Below are 18,334 nucleotides of genomic sequence, written 5' to 3'. Positions count from 1 at the left end.
TTATTGATGGAGATGTGTGAGTAACCTTATATCGTCCTAGTTAAACTGGTCCACTAGGACTAGTTAAAAAGGAACTAGTCAAAAATATTTTTTCAAGCATCTCAGTAGGTAGCCATTTTGCCTTGTCAAAAATGACATCATCAATGACATGACTGTGCCTATATAAGGACTAAGCTTGCGAATGTCACATGACCAACCCCAGAAAACAGGTGAGCCGTGACAGTCAATACCTAAGCCCTTAGGCACTAGATGTCATTTTCAGTCGACAGCAAGTGGCAAAATGGCCGAACCCCGGGGGCGATGGTAACAAAGATGGCGCTGTGAGAAGACAAATTTTAGTGAGCTCTGCTCCCAAAGGTTATTTATTTTATGGTGAATTGATATTGAAAATGCTAAGACAGTATTTCGAGTGCCGATGAAAGGAAATGTTAGCTAGGAAATGTTAGCTAGAGAAGCTAACGCTAACAGCAATATTCTCATGGACAGTTATTTAATCATACGATAAAAGAAGGCTGAAATCTCAACGTGATGGATGAAGACGAGCTTACTGAGGTACCAATTACCCCAAGTAACGAGAAAAAAGAAGCGAGCAGTTTGAGCGCTGACAAAAGGAAAACGCTAGAAAATGTTAGCTACAGAAGCTAAAGCTAACAGCAATATTCTCATGGACAGCTATTTAATCATACGATTAAAATATTTAAATCTCAATGTCAGGGATGAAGATGAGCTTGCTGAGCTACCAATTACCCCAAGTAAGTCAAGTCCTTTTAAAAAGTCAAATGTGACGTCAAAGGCAGTGATATGGAAATAAACTTCAGTGACGCTCTGGGTATAGTCGCCACACATGCACAGCTGATAAACATGAGGTCTGATTAGCTAGAGTCACACAAAAAACATCAAAACTCAAACAAGGTTTAACCTGTGGATTCTTAGAGATGGGAAGAACTCTAATATTTAAAGAAAAATGAATTTCCAGACTAATTTTGGACACTTTTACCTTCTGTCTTCTGGTCTTTTATTCAGACTAAGTTGAGCAAATCCAGTCTGTTTTTCTCATTCCAGGTGGTAGAAAAGTGCAGAATGAAAATAGCAGCCAGGCAAATGTTTGCTTCCTCGTGGTCTTATATGCCTTTTCAAGAGGAAACAAGCAAAGCCAAGATGCAGCCAATCAAGATTCATTTAACCCTCAGACGGCGTTTGCCCTTGGCGGTGTGCATATGTGCGTCTTTGTATGTGTGCGCGCGTGTATGTGTGGACTCGTGGTGTCAAACGAGGCAGAAGAGCAAAGTGCAGCTGATGTGATATGACTCAGCAAGCAACGTCAATGAAGAGGTCCAAATTGGAGTGTGATGACAAAAATGTAATAACTTTTATTTTACTTGATGTGTGCTTCTATCAAATCTAAACTCACACATAATAAAACATTATAATGCTATTTTTTTTTTGGATACCGTTATCTTTTTCAATCCAGATTTGTAATGGACGATTACATAGGCTACTCAGCGCTAAGCAGACGTTTGTTATTTCTTGTTCTAACGGCACATATTGTGGCCACAGATTGGCGTGCAGATTTTGACAGCCTACGAGGCGCAATAAGGTCGAGTGGATGTGTGAAAAAAAAAAAAAAAAGCGCGAGCGAGTGAGTGCGAGGGGGCGGGAGGAGGATGTGGAGAGAGGGATTTATTATGGAGAGGCGGCGGAAATGTGAAGTGAGCGTGAGTGCGCGTCGGCGGGGCCGCAGGACCGGAGTTAGCCGGAGTCGCCAGTGCCTTGGGGGTGGCGGGGGCGGGGGTGTAATCCAAACTCAATTGCTTTGTCCTTCGTGGGACGCTCTGTGGACAGAAGTTTGGGGCCGCACATCTTAATGAAGTCGTAAATCAAGCACGGCTTGGAGAAGGACAGAGTCCCTCGACTGTGTGTCGTTTGTCATTCTGTTCAGAAAAACGCCGGGGCAATTATATCACATGATGGGGTGGTTAGTAGGCGTCCCACGTGAAGGTAGGGGACTAGAAGTCTCTTTTCTTTAAGTTCGTAAACAAACACAGTGTAGCTCAACTTATGGCTAGCGGACGTCATGGCGGAACAAACGGTGGTGTTGAAACAGTCACTTATTCTTACTAGGGGGGTCATTACAGGAAATAATTGAGAAGCACTGAGCTAAAGCAATAACAAATGGCATTAGTCTTTTTACAACAGAATGACAATCGATATAAAAGAAATTGTAATACATATTGTATGCGGAACCAAAAATCCTGGTACAGGGTCGCCTTCATCCTTGTCTGTTTTTGTTTTGTTTTGCTTCCAGGTTTCAAACGCCTCTCTTGGCATCTTGTAAGTCCAGTTGGAAGTCGTGCGGAACCGTCAGAATGCCCCCGCCTGCTTCCCTCTCCTCCTCCTCCTCCTCCCTTCTTTTACTGGGCGCCGCTTCACTTGTGCTCCTGTCCTGCGCTGGATGTGTCCATGCGCATTCACCTGAGACAAACTGCTCTGCCGGTGGGGACCCGTGTCAGGATGGTATGGCTTTCTTTTTTTTCTTTTTTTTAAATGACATGATGCACTCTTTAAAGTGGTTGGGTCAAAATTAACCCAAATTGGGTGAAAAAATGGACCGACCCAAGTTTTTGATTTATTAAATATAAGAATCCACAAAGCAACCAAATTTTTTGGGGTTGTTTTGTGGGTTATTTGGTTGACCCAATGTGAGTCAATGTTAAATTTGGTCAAAAATGAACCGACCCAACTTTTTAATCCAAAACGTTGGTCAGATTAAATTATAACCCACAAAGCAACCCAATTTGTTGGGTTGTATTCTGGGTCATTCATTTGACCCAAATTTGGTCAATTTAATAACCCAACTCAATTGAGTAAAAAATGAACCAACCCAACATTTTGAGTTCTTTAATCCAAAACGGGTGAAATTAAATAATTACCATAATTACCATTATAATTGATGCATGTGTGACCATATGGAATTGATCATTAATAAACTGCTACTGAGCTCGCTCTGGTAGATTATTTACAAGATTAGTGCAGGATGTATTAGGCAATAGGTTACAATCCTCCATTATTATATCTACTTCCTTCTTGTATTGTTTTTCTTGATTTTAGGTGTGCTGCTGCCTGTGTGGAACCCCCAAAACCCGTCAGTGGGGGACAAAGTGGCTCGGGCTATCGTGTACTTCGTAGCTCTCGTTTACATGTTCCTGGGCATGAGCATCATCGCGGACCGGTTCATGACCTCCATAGAGGTCAGCGCCTCTCAGCTAAAAGCGTGCAAAGCGTCTACGCATAATAGTTGGATTCATGAAACGTGTCCCCTCCCACTGCAGGTCATAACATCCCAGGAAAAAGAGATAACCATCAAGAGGCCCAACGGCGAGACCACCACTGCCACAGTCCGGATTTGGAACGAGACAGTTTCCAATCTGACCCTCATGGCCTTAGGCTCCAGCGCACCTGAGATCCTGCTGTCCGTCATCGAGGTGGGTCTGGAAGAAAAATGTCAGCATATAACCGGCTTTACACATGACCGCATGCGGTCTCCTGGGAAATTGGGCAAAAGCAATGCTTGATGCTGACTGACTGTAGAGATTGTCGATGCTTCACATGCTACAGGTTATTCCATGAATCAGAAATGCCAAAAGTAGTCTGCAGCACAGATCATTGTGCAAGTAGCGTACCTCAGGAGTCATGCGCAAGTACTCGGCACTTACTATTTTTACGGCTCCCAAAACTACAGGTGTGCGGCCACAACTTCTCTGCGGGCGCTCTTGGTCCGAGCACCATCGTGGGCAGCGCCGCCTTCAACATGTTCGTCATCATCGCGCTGTGCGTCTACGTGGTGCCCGACGGTGAGACGCGCAAGATCAAACACCTGCGGGTATTTTTCGTCACGGCCGCCTGGAGCATCTTTGCCTACATTTGGTTGTACCTCATCCTCAGCGTCTTCTCCCCTGGCGAGGTGGAGGTGAGGCCGCTGAATCCCTTGACCTAAAATGCAAAAATGTAGTCAATAAAGGGTTAAATTCATCTTTGACGTCTATGGTAGTCATTGGCACTGAATGAGTTTATTCTGTGTTTTTTATTTTTTATTTTTTTATTTTTTTTATTTTTTTTTATTTTCACCAAAAAGGAAAAATTGCTTTATTTTTAATATTCAAATTTCAGGCTGAACTCAGAAATACATGTTCTCTTGGAAAAAAAACTAACATGTTTTGTTATGTTTTTCCTAGATATGGGAGGCAGTTCTGACCTTCCTCTTCTTCCCCTTCTGCGTGGTCCAGGCCTGGGTGGCCGACCGCCGCCTCCTCTTCTATAAGTACACCCGTAAGCGTTACCGCGCCGACAAGCACCGAGGCGTCATCATCGAGACGGAAGGGGGTGCGGACGTGGGCGGGGCTCTGGGCCAGGGCGGCTTCACCAAAATGGACATGCTGGAGCTGGATGGCCAGATGGCGCTCAACTGCCACAGCGCCTTGGACGGCGGACTGACGGAAGAGGGCGTGGCCAAGGACGAGGAGGACGAGGCCCGGCGGGACATGGCCAGGACGCTGAAGGAGCTCAAGCAGCGGCACCCCGATAAAGACATGGAGCAACTCATTGAGATGGCCAACTATCAGGTCATTCTAAAAATAATGAGTTTCACATTAGGATTATGAGAGGGTCCTTGGTAAAAATTACACTCATAGTGATCCCTGGACCAAAAAACTTGTGGCCTTTGTCAATCAGGTTCTGATGCAGCAGCAGAAGAGCCGAGCCTTCTACCGCATCCAAGCCACCAGAATGATGATCGGAGCCGGAAACATCCTCAAGAAGCACGCGGCTGACCAGGCTCGCAAGGTCGGCAGCGTATCTGTGGAGGAACAAAACTGCCAAAATTCAAAAGAAATAAATGAGTAAATAAATACAGAAATGACTAAAAGTGAAAATAAAAATGGATATAAAAAAATATAATTTGAAAATTATATCCAAAAAATAAATATGAATGAAAATAAAAGGAGCAAAAAAAACAATACATATATATATATATATATATATATATATATATATATATACATACATAAATACATTTGTATTTAATTTTTGGATTTTTTTTATATCCATTTTTATTTTCACTGTTAGTCATTTATTTATTTAGAATTTTGGCAGTTTTGGTCCTCCATACGTATCCCCTGACCGCGACCCCGTACAAAAATGACGTACTCATGAAGTTTCTTCTCCACAGGTGGTGAGCAGCCATGAGACCCAAGCCCAAGAAGACGACCCGCACACTGTCAGGCTGGAGTTTCAGCCGGCTTTGTATCAGTGCTTTGAGAACTGCGGCTCCCTTAAGTTGACCGTTTCCAGACATGGGGGGGACGCTGGAATCACCGTCAAGGTGAGCCCGGGATGACAGACGTCCAAACGCTGTGGTGCATTCCTCGCTTCCGTGTCTCACCCACGTCTTCCTCCCGCCTCCAGGTGGACTACCGTACTGAGGACGGCACGGCCAATGCCGGCTCCGACTACGAGTTTGCCGAAGGAACGCTTCTGTTCAAACCGGGCGAAACCCTCAAAGGTAGAAAATGGAAATGAATGCCCCTCCCCTCCGGTTGTATTCTGACATTTGTAAATTCCTGGCAGAGATCACGGTGGGGGTGATCGATGACGACATCTTCGAGGAGGACGAGTACTTCTACGTGCACCTGAGCAACCCCCGATTGGTGGGCTACCCCGAGATCAGCACCTCCCCCCTTGACGCTGGCTCCGCCCCCAAAGCCGTGCTGGGCGACAACCACACGGCCACGGTGACCATTTACGATGACGACCACGCTGGTATGGCGCTGCTTTGACAGATCAGCCAATCACAGAGCAGATAAAGACAAAGAAGCATTTGAGCTCATGTCAGCTTCATGTCTTTAGTCAAGCATGTTTTTAGAATGTGGGAGGTAGTGATGGGAAAAATGAAGCTTCATGAAGCACTTGCGATATATTATTTTTTTTTTAGTCCTGGAGTTGGTGCTCTTAATTTAACGTTGGAGTCGAAATGTAATCAATTTCCCACCACCGTTTAGAGGAGTTTAAAAAAAATATATTGCAAGTGCTTCATGAAGCTTCAGTTTCCCATCATTGGAACATGCAAACGCCAAACAGGAAGATGATTACATTTTTTTAATTGGTGATTCACCTGTGGAATAACAAGTGTTTGATCACCATCGCGGCTTTTCAGCTGGGATGTCATCAAAGCCTCCACAACTTTCAGAACACGGGGGAGCCATCCTTGTGATGTGGGGGTGCTCGCTCGCTATCCCGCTTTGATCGCCTTTTATCAAGAGCTTTTATTCCTCCTCCTCGTCTTGCTCTTCAGGTATCTTCACCTTCGAGGGCACCAGTCAGCGGGTGAGCGAGAGCGTGGGCGTGATGGAGGTGAAGGTGCTGCGGACGTCGGGGGCTCGGGGGCTGGTGGCCGTCCCCTACCGGACGCTGGACGGCACGGCCAGGGCGGGCGACGACTACGAGCCGGCGGCGGGCAAGCTGGAGTTCAAAAACGATGAGACCATGTGAGTGGCAAATTAGAGGCAAAACTTGATTGGAAGTCAACCTTAAACATTTTTTGACAATAATATGTGACCTCACTAGTCTAAACATGACATTCTGATTAACACATTCACTGCCAGCCCAGCAAAAATGCATTATTTGACGTCTTTTTCCATCAATGGCAGTCAATGACTTAAGATGAGATGTAACCAAAATTGATGGATTTTTAAGCAACATTTGCCTTAAAAAAAAAAAAAAAAAAAAGGAAAAAAGGAGGCTGCAATATAATCACAAAATATATTGGCACATTGTGTTTAACACATTCACTGCCAGCCCAGCAAAAATGCATTATTTGACGTCTTTTTCCGTCAATGGCAGTCAATTTATTGAATATGAGTTAAGTAGCAAAATCCAGCCGTTTTTATCCAGCTCGGGGGAGGCCATTTTGCCACTTGCTGTCCACTGAAGATGGCATCACAGTTTCTCAAGCAACGACCAATCACAGCTCAGCTTCAGAAAACAGGTGAGCTGGGATTGGTCATTGCCTGAGCCCTGAGCAACTGTGATGTCATCATTCAGTCGACAGCAAGTGGCAAAATGCCTGCTCCCTGAGTTGGATAATAACTGCTGGATTTTGCTGCATAACTCATATTCCAAAAATGTAATATTAATCAGAATGTCATGTTTAGACTAGTGAGGTCACATAGAACATATTATTGTCAAGAATTGTTTGGGGTCTCTTTAACTCATTCCCTCCCAGCAATTTTCACTGAAACAACCCCCTTCACTTTACTGGATTTTGACTGATTTTGCAAGGCCCACAGAATATTCTGCTCTATCACTCTAAAAACATGTAACCTACCAAAAGAAAGATTAAGTCTCTTCTGTCTTCAGGGAAAAAAAAGTATATTTTTTATCTGTTTCCGCTTTGCAGCAATTAGCATTAGAATATAGGTAAGTTTTAAATCTGTTTAAAACAGTAGGGAAATCAGCTTGTTCCAACATGGCCCTGGTTGATCTCTTATACTCAGTTTTTGTAATAATTATCATTCTCCAAGTGTCAGTTCAGAGGCTGCATCAAAGCCTCCTGTATGCTCTAGCATAAAAAACAAAAAAAGCGTCTAAATACGTCTTTGGGAGCATGGTAATATTTAAAATAGAACGTGTTTATACGTTTTGGGGAGCAAATGAGTTAAGTGCGATACTAGTACTATTTGTGCAGCACTGGATGTTAATTAGTAGAATTTTATAAATGGCTGGATGTATGTTGCTCTAACAGTCACTTCATTAGGTACATGTCGAGCTTCAAAACGAGTGTGTTTCTGGCAGGACATTAAATGGCACTTATCTTCAAGTTTTATGAGTGCCCTCATTCTCGGACTACTTTTGCGACTCGCTTTGCGTTTTTGTCTCATTTATTTGGGTACATCGCATTGTTTGTGTGTCGTTTCACTCGTGCGCTCAAGTGCGCATTTGGCCTTTAAGGAAGCTTGAAATGTTCCCTCATTAGCGATATCCCGTGAGCTCTTGCTCTTTTTATCCTTCCCCAGCGTTGACTTGTCATCATCTCTGGAGCACACTCTTCCGTAACGCGCTTCTCGCTCCTTGAGGAGAAGACATTGAGAATCGCTTTGGATTCGGTTGACAGTGCTGCCACCGTCTTGGAGACAGTTGCCGGGATTGGGTTTTATTTGAAATGTATTGCAAGAAAATAAAAGTAAAGTAAGGCGTGGCTGAAGGCAACGTCTGGAGTGAGAAAGCTTTAATTTAATCCTCCCTCCTGTTTAGTCATCTCGTCCTTTTCTCAAGTGCTCTCTTCTACTCTTAAATACTTGCATGGTGTCTTCAGTCTATTTTCACATTAACTCTTTTACTGCCATATGCTATTAAAAAAAAAAAAAAAACAAAAAAAAAAAAAAAAAAAAAAACTCCTAGTGCCTGTCGATTTTCAATCTTTTTAACTGATCTTTCAAGGCAAACAGAATATTGTGTGCTTTTGCTACACATGGGTACCACATGAAAGATCGCGTTCCATTCTTTCATTAGAAAAACAAAGCATGTTTCTAACTTATTCTGTTCTTTCGTAATCACCATTTGAAAATAGGTCATTTGAGTGACATTGAGGGAAAATTGAAAAGATAAGGAGAAAACGAGCTTTTTGTGAAAAGATACATTTTCAGTTTTGTGGCGCTCTGTAAATTAGGTTTAACGTGATAAAGCCTTTGTTCATTCATGTCATCCTTGAAAACGTTCTATTTCATCAGATTCCGTCATATTTCATTGTAATCTCATACACCTTGATGCTGCCATCTGCTGGCCATAGTTAGCGGGTGTTTTTGATTCCACAAACCATTGACCAGGTAGCGCGCCACTTAGACATTGTACTGCCCATTGATTAAAAAATAATAATAATAAAAAAAAAAATAAACATAGTTGACGACATTTAACATTTATGGCGGCATACATCGTGATTTTTTTTTTATTTTTTGGTTGCCTTAATTCAATTTCATTGGCTTCAGAACCCCTGTCGTAAGTCATTGTCCCAAACCCTCCACCCCTTCCTCTTCCTCCTCCTCCTCTTCGTCCTCCCCGGCCCTCCAGAATGCTTGTGTTTACTTGTCACATCTCTTGTTTGGTCTCTCTGTTTGAATGAGCTCCCTTTCCAAGTCTGGCGCAAGATTCAAGTGATAGAAGTCAAGGGAGAAGAACAAGTAAGTGGAGCACCAGGGAGGGAGGGAGAGAAGGAAGGAATGGAGGACCAAATCTGCCAATATTAAAAAAAAATAAAATACTAAATAAATAAATGAATAAAAGTGAAAATAAAAATGGATATAAAAATATAATTCAAAAATTAAGTACAAAAAATAAATAGAAATAGAAACAACAACAAAAAATATCCCTAAATAAATAAAAGTACATTTAAATACAAAAAAATTAAAATTAAATAAATCTGGAAAAACAAATGTCAAAATAAATTAAAAAAAATGTCAAAATAGAATTAAATATCAATGAATGAATAAACTGCGATTGGCTGATAATTAGTAGGGGACCTTCTCTGCCACTTCTTGTTAATTGCATGTCGCGCAACCCTAAATTACAACTTCGGTTTGATGTAAAAACCTGTAGACAGGAATGCTGTCCATTGAATTAATTGGTTACGGAACCGATAAAACTCGTGATTTGTGTGTGGTTTGCGGCGGGCTCCGTTGCCATGGCGATTCCTAATGCTCTCCGGTGAAATCTTCCTACCTCACAAGACACCGACGTTCAAGTTTGACTATCCGCTAATTAAAAACGAGCCGCCTTTTTAATTAGACGGGAAGTAGGGCGTGAAGCTCCACCGAAGTTGCTTGATTTGGCCGTTAGTGGTCGGCCGCCGCCGCCGGGAAAATGTTGTTTTTTCCCGCACGCTCATTAATGCTGGCAAGTTGTGTGGAGAAATTCACAATGTTTTCTCTTCATGTCTTGTTTATCTTGTGTTTGCGCGTGTGCGACACAAAGATGGCGCCCTCCATTCGTTTATTCGTTTCTCCGTCCGGGGAGACCTCTTCATCCCACCCGTGTCACAACAGTCAGCGTTAAGGAGCTTAAAGTCATCATCGTTTTCGCAGTTTCACACTCTGTGTGTGTGTGTGTGTGTGTGTGGGTGTGCATGTCTCCGTTCTGTGTGTGTGTCCTCATCCCTTTGTGTGTCCATTTTCATCTCAGTAACAATCATTTGAAATATTTTATGCATACTGGCTGGTTGTCTTTCTTGTTGCCATGGTGACCTCAAGTTCACCCCAGTATGGGGAGTGGCCACCCTTTAACCTTTAACCAAAGTGCCGGCCCTCTGTTGTTGATGTCGTTCATCATCCGTCTTAATTGATTGTCGCTCATCCCGGGTTCCGATTCAGTGTCGCGTGTGCGCCCGATGGCCCAGCGAAAGGAGGATAAACTTGTTTCTCAGTCTTCCATCTGCTGTTTAGACTTGGGGGAGTTTACTTTGGAGGAGCAGCTCAGCCTCGGAGCAAACACAAAGAAAGTCACTCGCAAACAGAAGCGAGGATTTGGGATTTCTTTTTTTAGGAAGCTAACTTAGTCCAGTGCTTCTCAAATAGTGAGGCCCCCGACCCCCCCAAGGGGGCGCGAGGCTCCATCAAGGGGGGAGCGTTTGACCTCGGGGAACATGCTTTTTTATTGTTTTATTTTGATTTTTTTTTACTGTCCTAGAATAAAGTGCAATTGCACCTCCACTACATTAGGGGGCAGTGGCGCTCTCATTACTGGCAGAGTGTGCGCAGGGAGCACTCGCTCGGTGGTGTAGGGGTATTGGGAGATGTTGAATGATACTATGATACTATGATACTAACAAATGATACTATTTATAGTCGCGTGGGGGGAGGGGGGGGGGGGGCGAGATGTTTTTTTCTTACTAGGGGGGCATGACAGAAAATAATTGAGAAGCACTGACTTCATCAGACATTTTCTTCACAATAATATGTTCTAGGCACCCCCCACTGTATTAATCCCAGGGGGCAGCCATTTTGCTACTTGTCAACTGAAAATGTTGCTCAGGGCTCAAGTAACGACCAGTCATGGCTCAACTTGCCAACGTAACCATACTCAGAAAACAGGTGAAAATACATATATATATATTTTTTTTTTTAAATCACAGGAGGAGGCAATACTTTGCAATCTATTATATTCACCGACAACACGAGGAGGAGGAAGAGGAGCTGCGTTGAGATGAAGATTAGAGGCGAAAGAAAGAGCATGTTTGCGTGCATAAGTTGGCCTGATGATGCGCTGCAGCACCGGGGACACACAAACGTATTTGTGTCACATCCAGTCAGAGCCTCTCTTATTTTTACGCAGTGGGAGATGCTTGTGTATAGAGAGAGAGAGAGAGAGAGAGAGAAAGAGAAAGAGAAAGAGAAAGAGAGAGAGAGTTGTCCATTAAACTCCCTGTAATCAGTCAGGTGTATTTATTTGTGCAGATGCCTTTTGCTAGTTGAACAGTTTTGCTCTGAGGGCGAAAAAAAATGCTGATGTTGTTGTCGGCCAGCTAGCTGGGCTTGCGAGGACAAATGTGATTGGTTAAAGAAGCTGTCACATTGCGCTACTTATCGTGTGCAGAATAAATTGACATAGCAACGCAGAAGCTGAAATCTGTTTGGACAAACAAAACAAAAATGCGACCAAATGATGACCATTATATATTAATAAAATCTCACAGAACAAACATGAAAATATGGAAATGCAGCTGCTGTTCAAAATATATTACCTCTTCACAGTCAGTTTAAAGTTGGAGGTGAGCAGTGTGTGTGTGAGCGTGTCTACCAGCCAGAAGCAGAAACAGTAAAACAAGAGTGTGTCTATAAATCATCCCAACTAAAGAAAACATTTTCCCGACTGCTGCGTACGCGCATGCATCCACTGGTGCTAAATCAAAATGGCAGCCAGGAAGTGAATGCAGAGCAACATCAAAACAAATCATCTTCATCCATATGTATCGTTTTCAAACTCACACTTTACTCTTGAATATAGGGTTGTGCAATGAATCGAAATTCAATTACGATTTCGATTATTGCCCTCCACGATTACAAATACTACTAGGGCTGAAACGAGTCCTGGTCATTTCTACCTCGGGTACCTGCTGAGATAGTCAAGGTATGCATGACAGTACACGGGGCTGTGAGAAACCAAATTCCAAAATAAACCTTACCTTGCCAAGTAGTAGATGTAGATGAATGCATTGTAATGTTTTTATTTTGAAGTTGTTACCGGAAGCATGTATACTATGGTCTGTGGCGTGCTCCTCTATTCGGGGTTTGTGAACAATGGCAATATAAATGCACCAAACGTAGTTCTGAAGTCACGTTTAAGCTCCAGGTAAAAGCACTAAAACATAACTATGCTGACGTACTGTACGGTGCCTGTTGTCAGCGTGTAGCGGTGACTACTAGCTAACAGCAGCAAGCTAGCCACGCTAGCTAGCAGTGGTAAAGTCACTGGTTAAAGTGTTCCAGTTGAATATTTACATTTTCAGCCGATCAGAAGAAAGTCATTTGCGACGACCTCAATCAAATGTGAACGTGGACAGATTGTGAAGTGGGTTGATGACAATGCGTACTATGACATCATCGGACCGGCAGATGGCTCACGAAGTCGTCAGCGAGTGTGTCAAACTTTTAATGAAGCGTCCGGTCTCGCGCAGGAAGATCATCGAGGTGAGGATTATCGACGACGAGGAGTATGAGAAGAACAAGACCTTCAGCATCGAGCTGGGCGAGCCGCTTCTCTTGGAGATTGGACAGAAGCACGGTGCGTGTGTCCAAAGTCGACGTTAGAAGGAGAAATTAGGAGATTATTTCTCTTCTTCTTATGTCATGCAGTTACATGAGCGTTTGGATGGTGGTTGTTGTTTGATCAGGAGACTCGAATGAGAACAAACCGTTGGTGGGTGCGGAAGAGGACGAGGTGGCCAAGATGGGCTGCCCCAGTCTGGGCGAACACACGCAAGTCCACATCATCATCGAGGAGTCCTACGAGTTTAAGGTACGGCGACAACGCTTCACCGTCCTTTTAATATGTGCGCCATCCGCCTGTCTGGCCATCCGTCCGTCCATCCATCCATTTGCTGGAGCATGACAAAAATGCTATTTTAAAATGGCATTTTTTATTTATTTTATTTTTTTTTACATATTTTCGTTTTAGGGATGAAACTTAATGCAAGCATCCCAAAAAAAACAAAAAATGGACATAAGTGTTTTTAACATAGCAGTGATGATAAAATGTTTCATTTATTATAATACATTTCTTAATACATGTATAAAAATGTCTATATAAAAATCTTTTCATTTTATTTTATTTTCATGAATCAAGGGGCCACTCGAAGTGTTGGTTGGAGTGCTTAAGCATGCCAGTTGTCACCTCGTGAGGTCATTTATAAAATATTCACGTGTAGTACAACGCTCCTTGAACAAAATGGCAGGCTGCTTAAAATGTGTCATTCTATGCTCATTTTTTATTTATTTGTGTGTGTGTGTGTGTGTGTGTGTGTGTGCGTGTGCGTGTTTGTGTGTGTGCGTGTAGAGAGCAGTGGATGTGCTTTTGGAGCAGCGTGGCAAGGTTGTCCATCTCTGTCTCTCTTTTGTCTTCATTGTTCACTCGCATGCTTTTTTTTTTTTTTTTTTTGCTCTTTCTGCTTGTGCATACAAACTCGTACATTCGCCATTTCCTGGTCTTTTCTATTGATATACGGAATTTTGCAGCTCTTTGGGAAGGCTTCCGTGAGTGATTTAACAACCGGAGATTTCTCTTGCTTTGCTCTTTTCCGCTGTGCATGCGTGTGCTCGCCTATATGGGCTTGGGTGTGTGCGCAGAGTACAGTCGACAAGCTGATCAAGAAGACAAATCTCGCCTTGGTGGTGGGAAGCAGCAGCTGGAGGGAGCAGTTTGTTAGTGCCGTGACTGTCAGTGCAGGTACACGAACACATCGTGTTATATACGATAGATAAGTTGGGAAAAATTAGGAAAAAATTTGTGTTAGTTTTGTGTTAATTTAAAGTTCCTTTATTTTTCACAATGCGATTAATGGAAAGCATGTAGTGGGGGAATTGCAGTCACAACGCAGCTGACACGTCCAAATTTAGCAGAAATAAATTTAACAGCATATATTGCACAATTTCACAAGTTACTTCACATTAAAGATTAGACAGCATTAATACGAAAAGAAAAATGCACTGAGCTGTCACCAATGTCTTACAAATGCAATTATGCCATCTAGTGGCAGAAAAAAAATACCTCAACACAAATCAAATACATATTTTTAATTTTAAAGGGCTACTTGATTCATTGAACAATTTTCAGCAGTGAAAAGTTCATATTTTGTCCAGAATGAATTTGATAACTTCATTATTTTGCATGTACAATGAATACCTTTAAAAAGTAATTTTTCTACTGATGATGACATAACCTGTGCTGAGGAAGTAGGTAACGGCCAGTCACGGCTCACCTGTTTTCTGGGTTTGGTCAGTTAACTGAGCCATGATTGGTCGTTACCTACTTCTTCAGCACTAGTGATGTCATCATCAGTTGACAGCAAGTGGAATCATTTGTTTTTAAAGGTATTAATTGTCCATGAAAAATAATGAAGTTACCACATTAATTATAAACAAAATATTCACTTTTTACTGCTGAAAATTGATCATTGAGTCAAGTATCCCTTTAAAAAGTAATTTTTGTACTTGTTGTTGACTGATGATGACATCACCTGTGCTGAGGAAGTAGGTAACGGCCAATCACGGCTCACCTGTTTTCTGGGTTTGGTCCGTAAACTGAGCCATGATTGGTCGTTATGTTACCTACTTCCTCAGCACAGGTGATGTCACCATAAGTCGACAGCAAGTAGAAAAAATACTTTTTAAAGGTATTAATTGTATATGAAAAATTATAAAGTTACCACATTAATTATAGACAAGATAATTTTTTTTAGTGCTGAAAATGATTCGAGTCAAGAATCCCTTTAACTAAATTTTCTGAATTATTGCTAATACTGTATCAATGACTAAAAGATGAAGCCATATTTCTATTAGTTTAACATTTTTTCCACTTTTATGAACAAGGGTATGAAAACTTGGAAAATATATTGTACAGATAAATTAGCGCTTAATTATGAGTTAACAATTGAAGCCATGCGATGAATTCCGATTTAAAAAGTCCTGAAGTATATTTTTGGCGTCGCAGGAGACGACGACGACGACGAGAGCGGCGAGGAGCGGCTGCCGTCGTGCTTCGATTACATCATGCACTTCCTCACCGTCTTCTGGAAGGTTCTGTTCGCCTTCGTTCCGCCCACCGAGTACTGGAACGGCTGGGCCTGCTTCATCGTGTCCATCTCGCTGATCGGCGTGCTGACGGCCGTCACCGGCGACCTGGCGTCGCACTTCGGCTGCACCGTGGGCCTGAAGGACTCGGTGACGGCCGTGGTCTTCGTGGCGCTGGGCACGTCGGTGCCAGGTGAGGTGGCAAAAGATCGTAACAATACGCAGCAGGGTTGTTATAGTTTGGGGATTTTCATTTGAGTTTTTATTTCGTTTTGAGTTAATTTAGTTAGTTTTAATTTAAGTTTTTTTGTTTTGTAATTTTAGTGATTTAATAAATACTTAGTTTTAGTTTAGTTAGTTTCAGTATTAGTTTTATTTTTTATTTTTTTTGTTTTTTTAGAAAAAGTGCATTACTTGTGCGCAGTATTTAAAAAAACACCATGGGAGCGATAAAAAGGTAATATTTTTTCTAAAATTAATGTGGTAACTTCATTATTTTTCATGTACAATTAGTACCTTTAAAAAGTTTTTTACTTGTTGTTGTTGCTATAATTATAGTTTTAGTTGCTTTGCAAACATAAAATGTAGTTTCAGCATTTTTGTTTTTATTTCATTTTGTTAGCGAAATTGTTTTTTGAATTGTAGTTTGTTCATTAGTTTTAGTTTAGAATAAGCTTGGTCCACTCACAGTCAAGCACACCGGTAGGATAACGAAATGTGTCATGCGTCACCCAGACACGTTCGCCAGCAAGGTGGCGGCCATCCAGGACCAGTACGCCGACGCGTCCATCGGCAACGTGACGGGCTCCAACGCCGTCAACGTCTTCCTGGGCATCGGCGTGGCGTGGACCATCGCCGCCGTGGCCTGGCACGCCCGCGGCCAGACCTTCCGGGTGGACCCGGGCAACCTGGCCTTCTCCGTCACCCTCTTCACCATCCTGGCGTCGCTGAGCGTCGTCACGCTGCTCTACCGGCGGCGCCCGTCCGCCGCCGGCGGCGAGCTGGGCGGCCCGAGGACTTGCAAGGTGCTGACGTCGCTTTTCTTCGTGTCGCTCTGGCTCGTCTACATCCTGCTGGCCTCACTGGAGGCGTACTGCCACCTGCCCGCCTTGTAGGCGCACGCCAGGGGGGGGGGGTCGACATTATCCAGCCGCGCCATTTTGCTGTGGCACAGTGCCAAGATGGAGGAAGAAGTTGCACGCAGCAAACTCAAGAAAAGAGGGGAAATGAAGTACATGAGGACGTGGAAAACCGAATCTGTGTTGGGAATCATTCATTTCTACTCCTTATAAGGATAGTTGGGATTTTTTTTTTTTTTACATGAATCTATATATCATCCAGTGGTGTGCGATCAGCACTGACCCTGACAGCGTTCTGTTACACGAGTTCTGTTCAGGTGATGGACTAGAGGAAAATAGTCCGGCAAGTTGTCTGGGGCCACCTAAATAAAGCGTTTTTCGTCTAAAAACAATTTGTGTTCAAAAGAGTGATACATTTGCACACAAAACTCCCTCCTTAAAAAAAAAAAAAAAAAAAAAAAAAAAGTCAGACTCCATTACCGCCGGGCACTAATTTTCTATTCGTTAGTATCACTGCGCTGAGCCCCGCACACAGCTGATAGACGCGCACTAATCTACAAGTTGTTGGTATTTTTCAAGGCGGAAGGACAGCTGTCTACAGGGCAGTGATACGAACGAACAGAAAAGTAGTGTCCGGCGGTAATGGCGTCTGCCTTTTTTCAGAAAGGAGTTTAGTGTGCGAATGTATCACTCTTTTGAACACAAATTGTTTTTAGAAGAAAAACGCTTTATTTAGGTGGCCCCAGCCAACTTAACGGACTATTTTCCTCTTGTACAACACCGGAGCAGGACTCGTCACAGAACGCTGTCAGGGGTAAGCTAGTGCTAATCGCACACACTGGAGGTGAGGATGAAATAGATTCATGTCAAAAAATCCGAACTCTTTAATCACTATGTAGAGATTTTTTAAATAGTTGACTCCACTTAACATGTCTTTGTAGTGATAAGGGAGTAGTAGGGAAGGAAGCATTATGGCTGCCACACCACAAAATAAAATATCACACATAACACAAACACAATCAACAACATTACCCCAACCTATTGAAGGAATGAACTCACCTCTTTTTTTTAGCGTTTCATTGTATTGTTTGTGTGCAATTATAAAAGAAATAAGGACCAGAAACAAAAAAAACAAAAACAAAAAAAACAACGGGTGATGAAGATGATAATTGCTGCTGGAAGTTGCGTTAGCATTTGGAAATCATTTGCAACATCTCCGAGCCAGTAGCTGACTTGCACTGTTTTTGTTTACGGGCTCGTTGTGTGGCCAGAACACGAGACAGCCGCACTTCTTCTCCCGAAGACGTCCCCGCTTTTGATTCGGATCATTTCCATGATTTTGCGAGACCGCAAAATGAGACGGAAGCTCCTCTTTGTTTACACTGGGACTAAAGAGGGAAAAGCCAAGTTGAGCCAATCACAGGTTTGCTTTCTTTTTGTTTGTCCATCAAGTGTCTGTCTCTTTATCCAATGTTAACGTAGTCAAATCTCCTTTTATGTTTGTCACTTTACCCAACCACATTTTACATGCCTTCATTTATTATATAACCATTTTTAATGAAGAGTTTGCGTCCCAAAGTGTGAAGTCTACAAGTCATGTCCATTATGCATGGGCCTGTGTCGCCACCTTCTGGCGGAAATGTTGTTTTCCAATTGTCAGGGAACAAGCATGACGACCACGTGTGGAAATGTGAGTACCACACATCAAGATATGCGAACGTAAACATTGCACAGGTTTAACATGTACGACTGTCACTGTTTTACAAGCACATCGAGGAGAAAAATTTAGTTTCTATATAAATGCAATTTCAAATGGTCACTTGAGAACTTTCAGCGCTTGTTGTACACGTGTCACTTTATGGATGCACTCCTAAACATTTATCTGGTCCAGTAATATTCACAAAGTGCTTCTGTTCCAAACATAACAGG

At 42.6% G+C, this 18,334-nt stretch overlaps 1 protein-coding gene across 2 annotated transcripts in view; it reads left to right on the top strand.

Annotated features, from left to right (window-relative positions):
• LOC144003647 (sodium/calcium exchanger 1-like) overlaps window positions 1-16,768 on the top strand; it is a 42,789-nt gene extending 26,021 nt beyond the window's left edge. The window contains exons 3-18 of one of the 2 annotated variants that reach the window (XM_077500116.1): window positions 2,306-2,514; window positions 3,109-3,248; window positions 3,330-3,482; window positions 3,740-3,967; window positions 4,233-4,619; window positions 4,729-4,839; window positions 5,225-5,377; window positions 5,461-5,557; window positions 5,623-5,814; window positions 6,347-6,539; window positions 12,716-12,822; window positions 12,932-13,056; window positions 13,594-13,629; window positions 13,884-13,983; window positions 15,247-15,519; window positions 16,062-16,768. In XM_077500116.1, coding sequence (XP_077356242.1) covers window positions 2,367-2,514; window positions 3,109-3,248; window positions 3,330-3,482; window positions 3,740-3,967; window positions 4,233-4,619; window positions 4,729-4,839; window positions 5,225-5,377; window positions 5,461-5,557; window positions 5,623-5,814; window positions 6,347-6,539; window positions 12,716-12,822; window positions 12,932-13,056; window positions 13,594-13,629; window positions 13,884-13,983; window positions 15,247-15,519; window positions 16,062-16,441 — 2,823 coding nt within the window. In that variant the 5' untranslated portion in view covers window positions 2,306-2,366 and the 3' untranslated portion in view covers window positions 16,442-16,768. The remainder of the gene's footprint in view (window positions 1-2,305; window positions 2,515-3,108; window positions 3,249-3,329; window positions 3,483-3,739; window positions 3,968-4,232; window positions 4,620-4,728; window positions 4,840-5,224; window positions 5,378-5,460; window positions 5,558-5,622; window positions 5,815-6,346; window positions 6,540-12,715; window positions 12,823-12,931; window positions 13,057-13,593; window positions 13,630-13,883; window positions 13,984-15,246; window positions 15,520-16,061) is intronic. The other variant, XM_077500117.1, reaches the window with a different exon arrangement.
• The last annotated feature ends 1,566 nt before the right edge of the window (window positions 16,769-18,334 follow it).

The sequence above is a fragment of the Festucalex cinctus genome, chromosome 16 (genome assembly GCF_051991245.1).
Source record: "Festucalex cinctus isolate MCC-2025b chromosome 16, RoL_Fcin_1.0, whole genome shotgun sequence".
In the NCBI taxonomy this organism is placed as follows: domain Eukaryota; kingdom Metazoa; phylum Chordata; class Actinopteri; order Syngnathiformes; family Syngnathidae; genus Festucalex; species Festucalex cinctus.
This window is presented reverse-complemented; position numbering and strand designations above follow the sequence as displayed.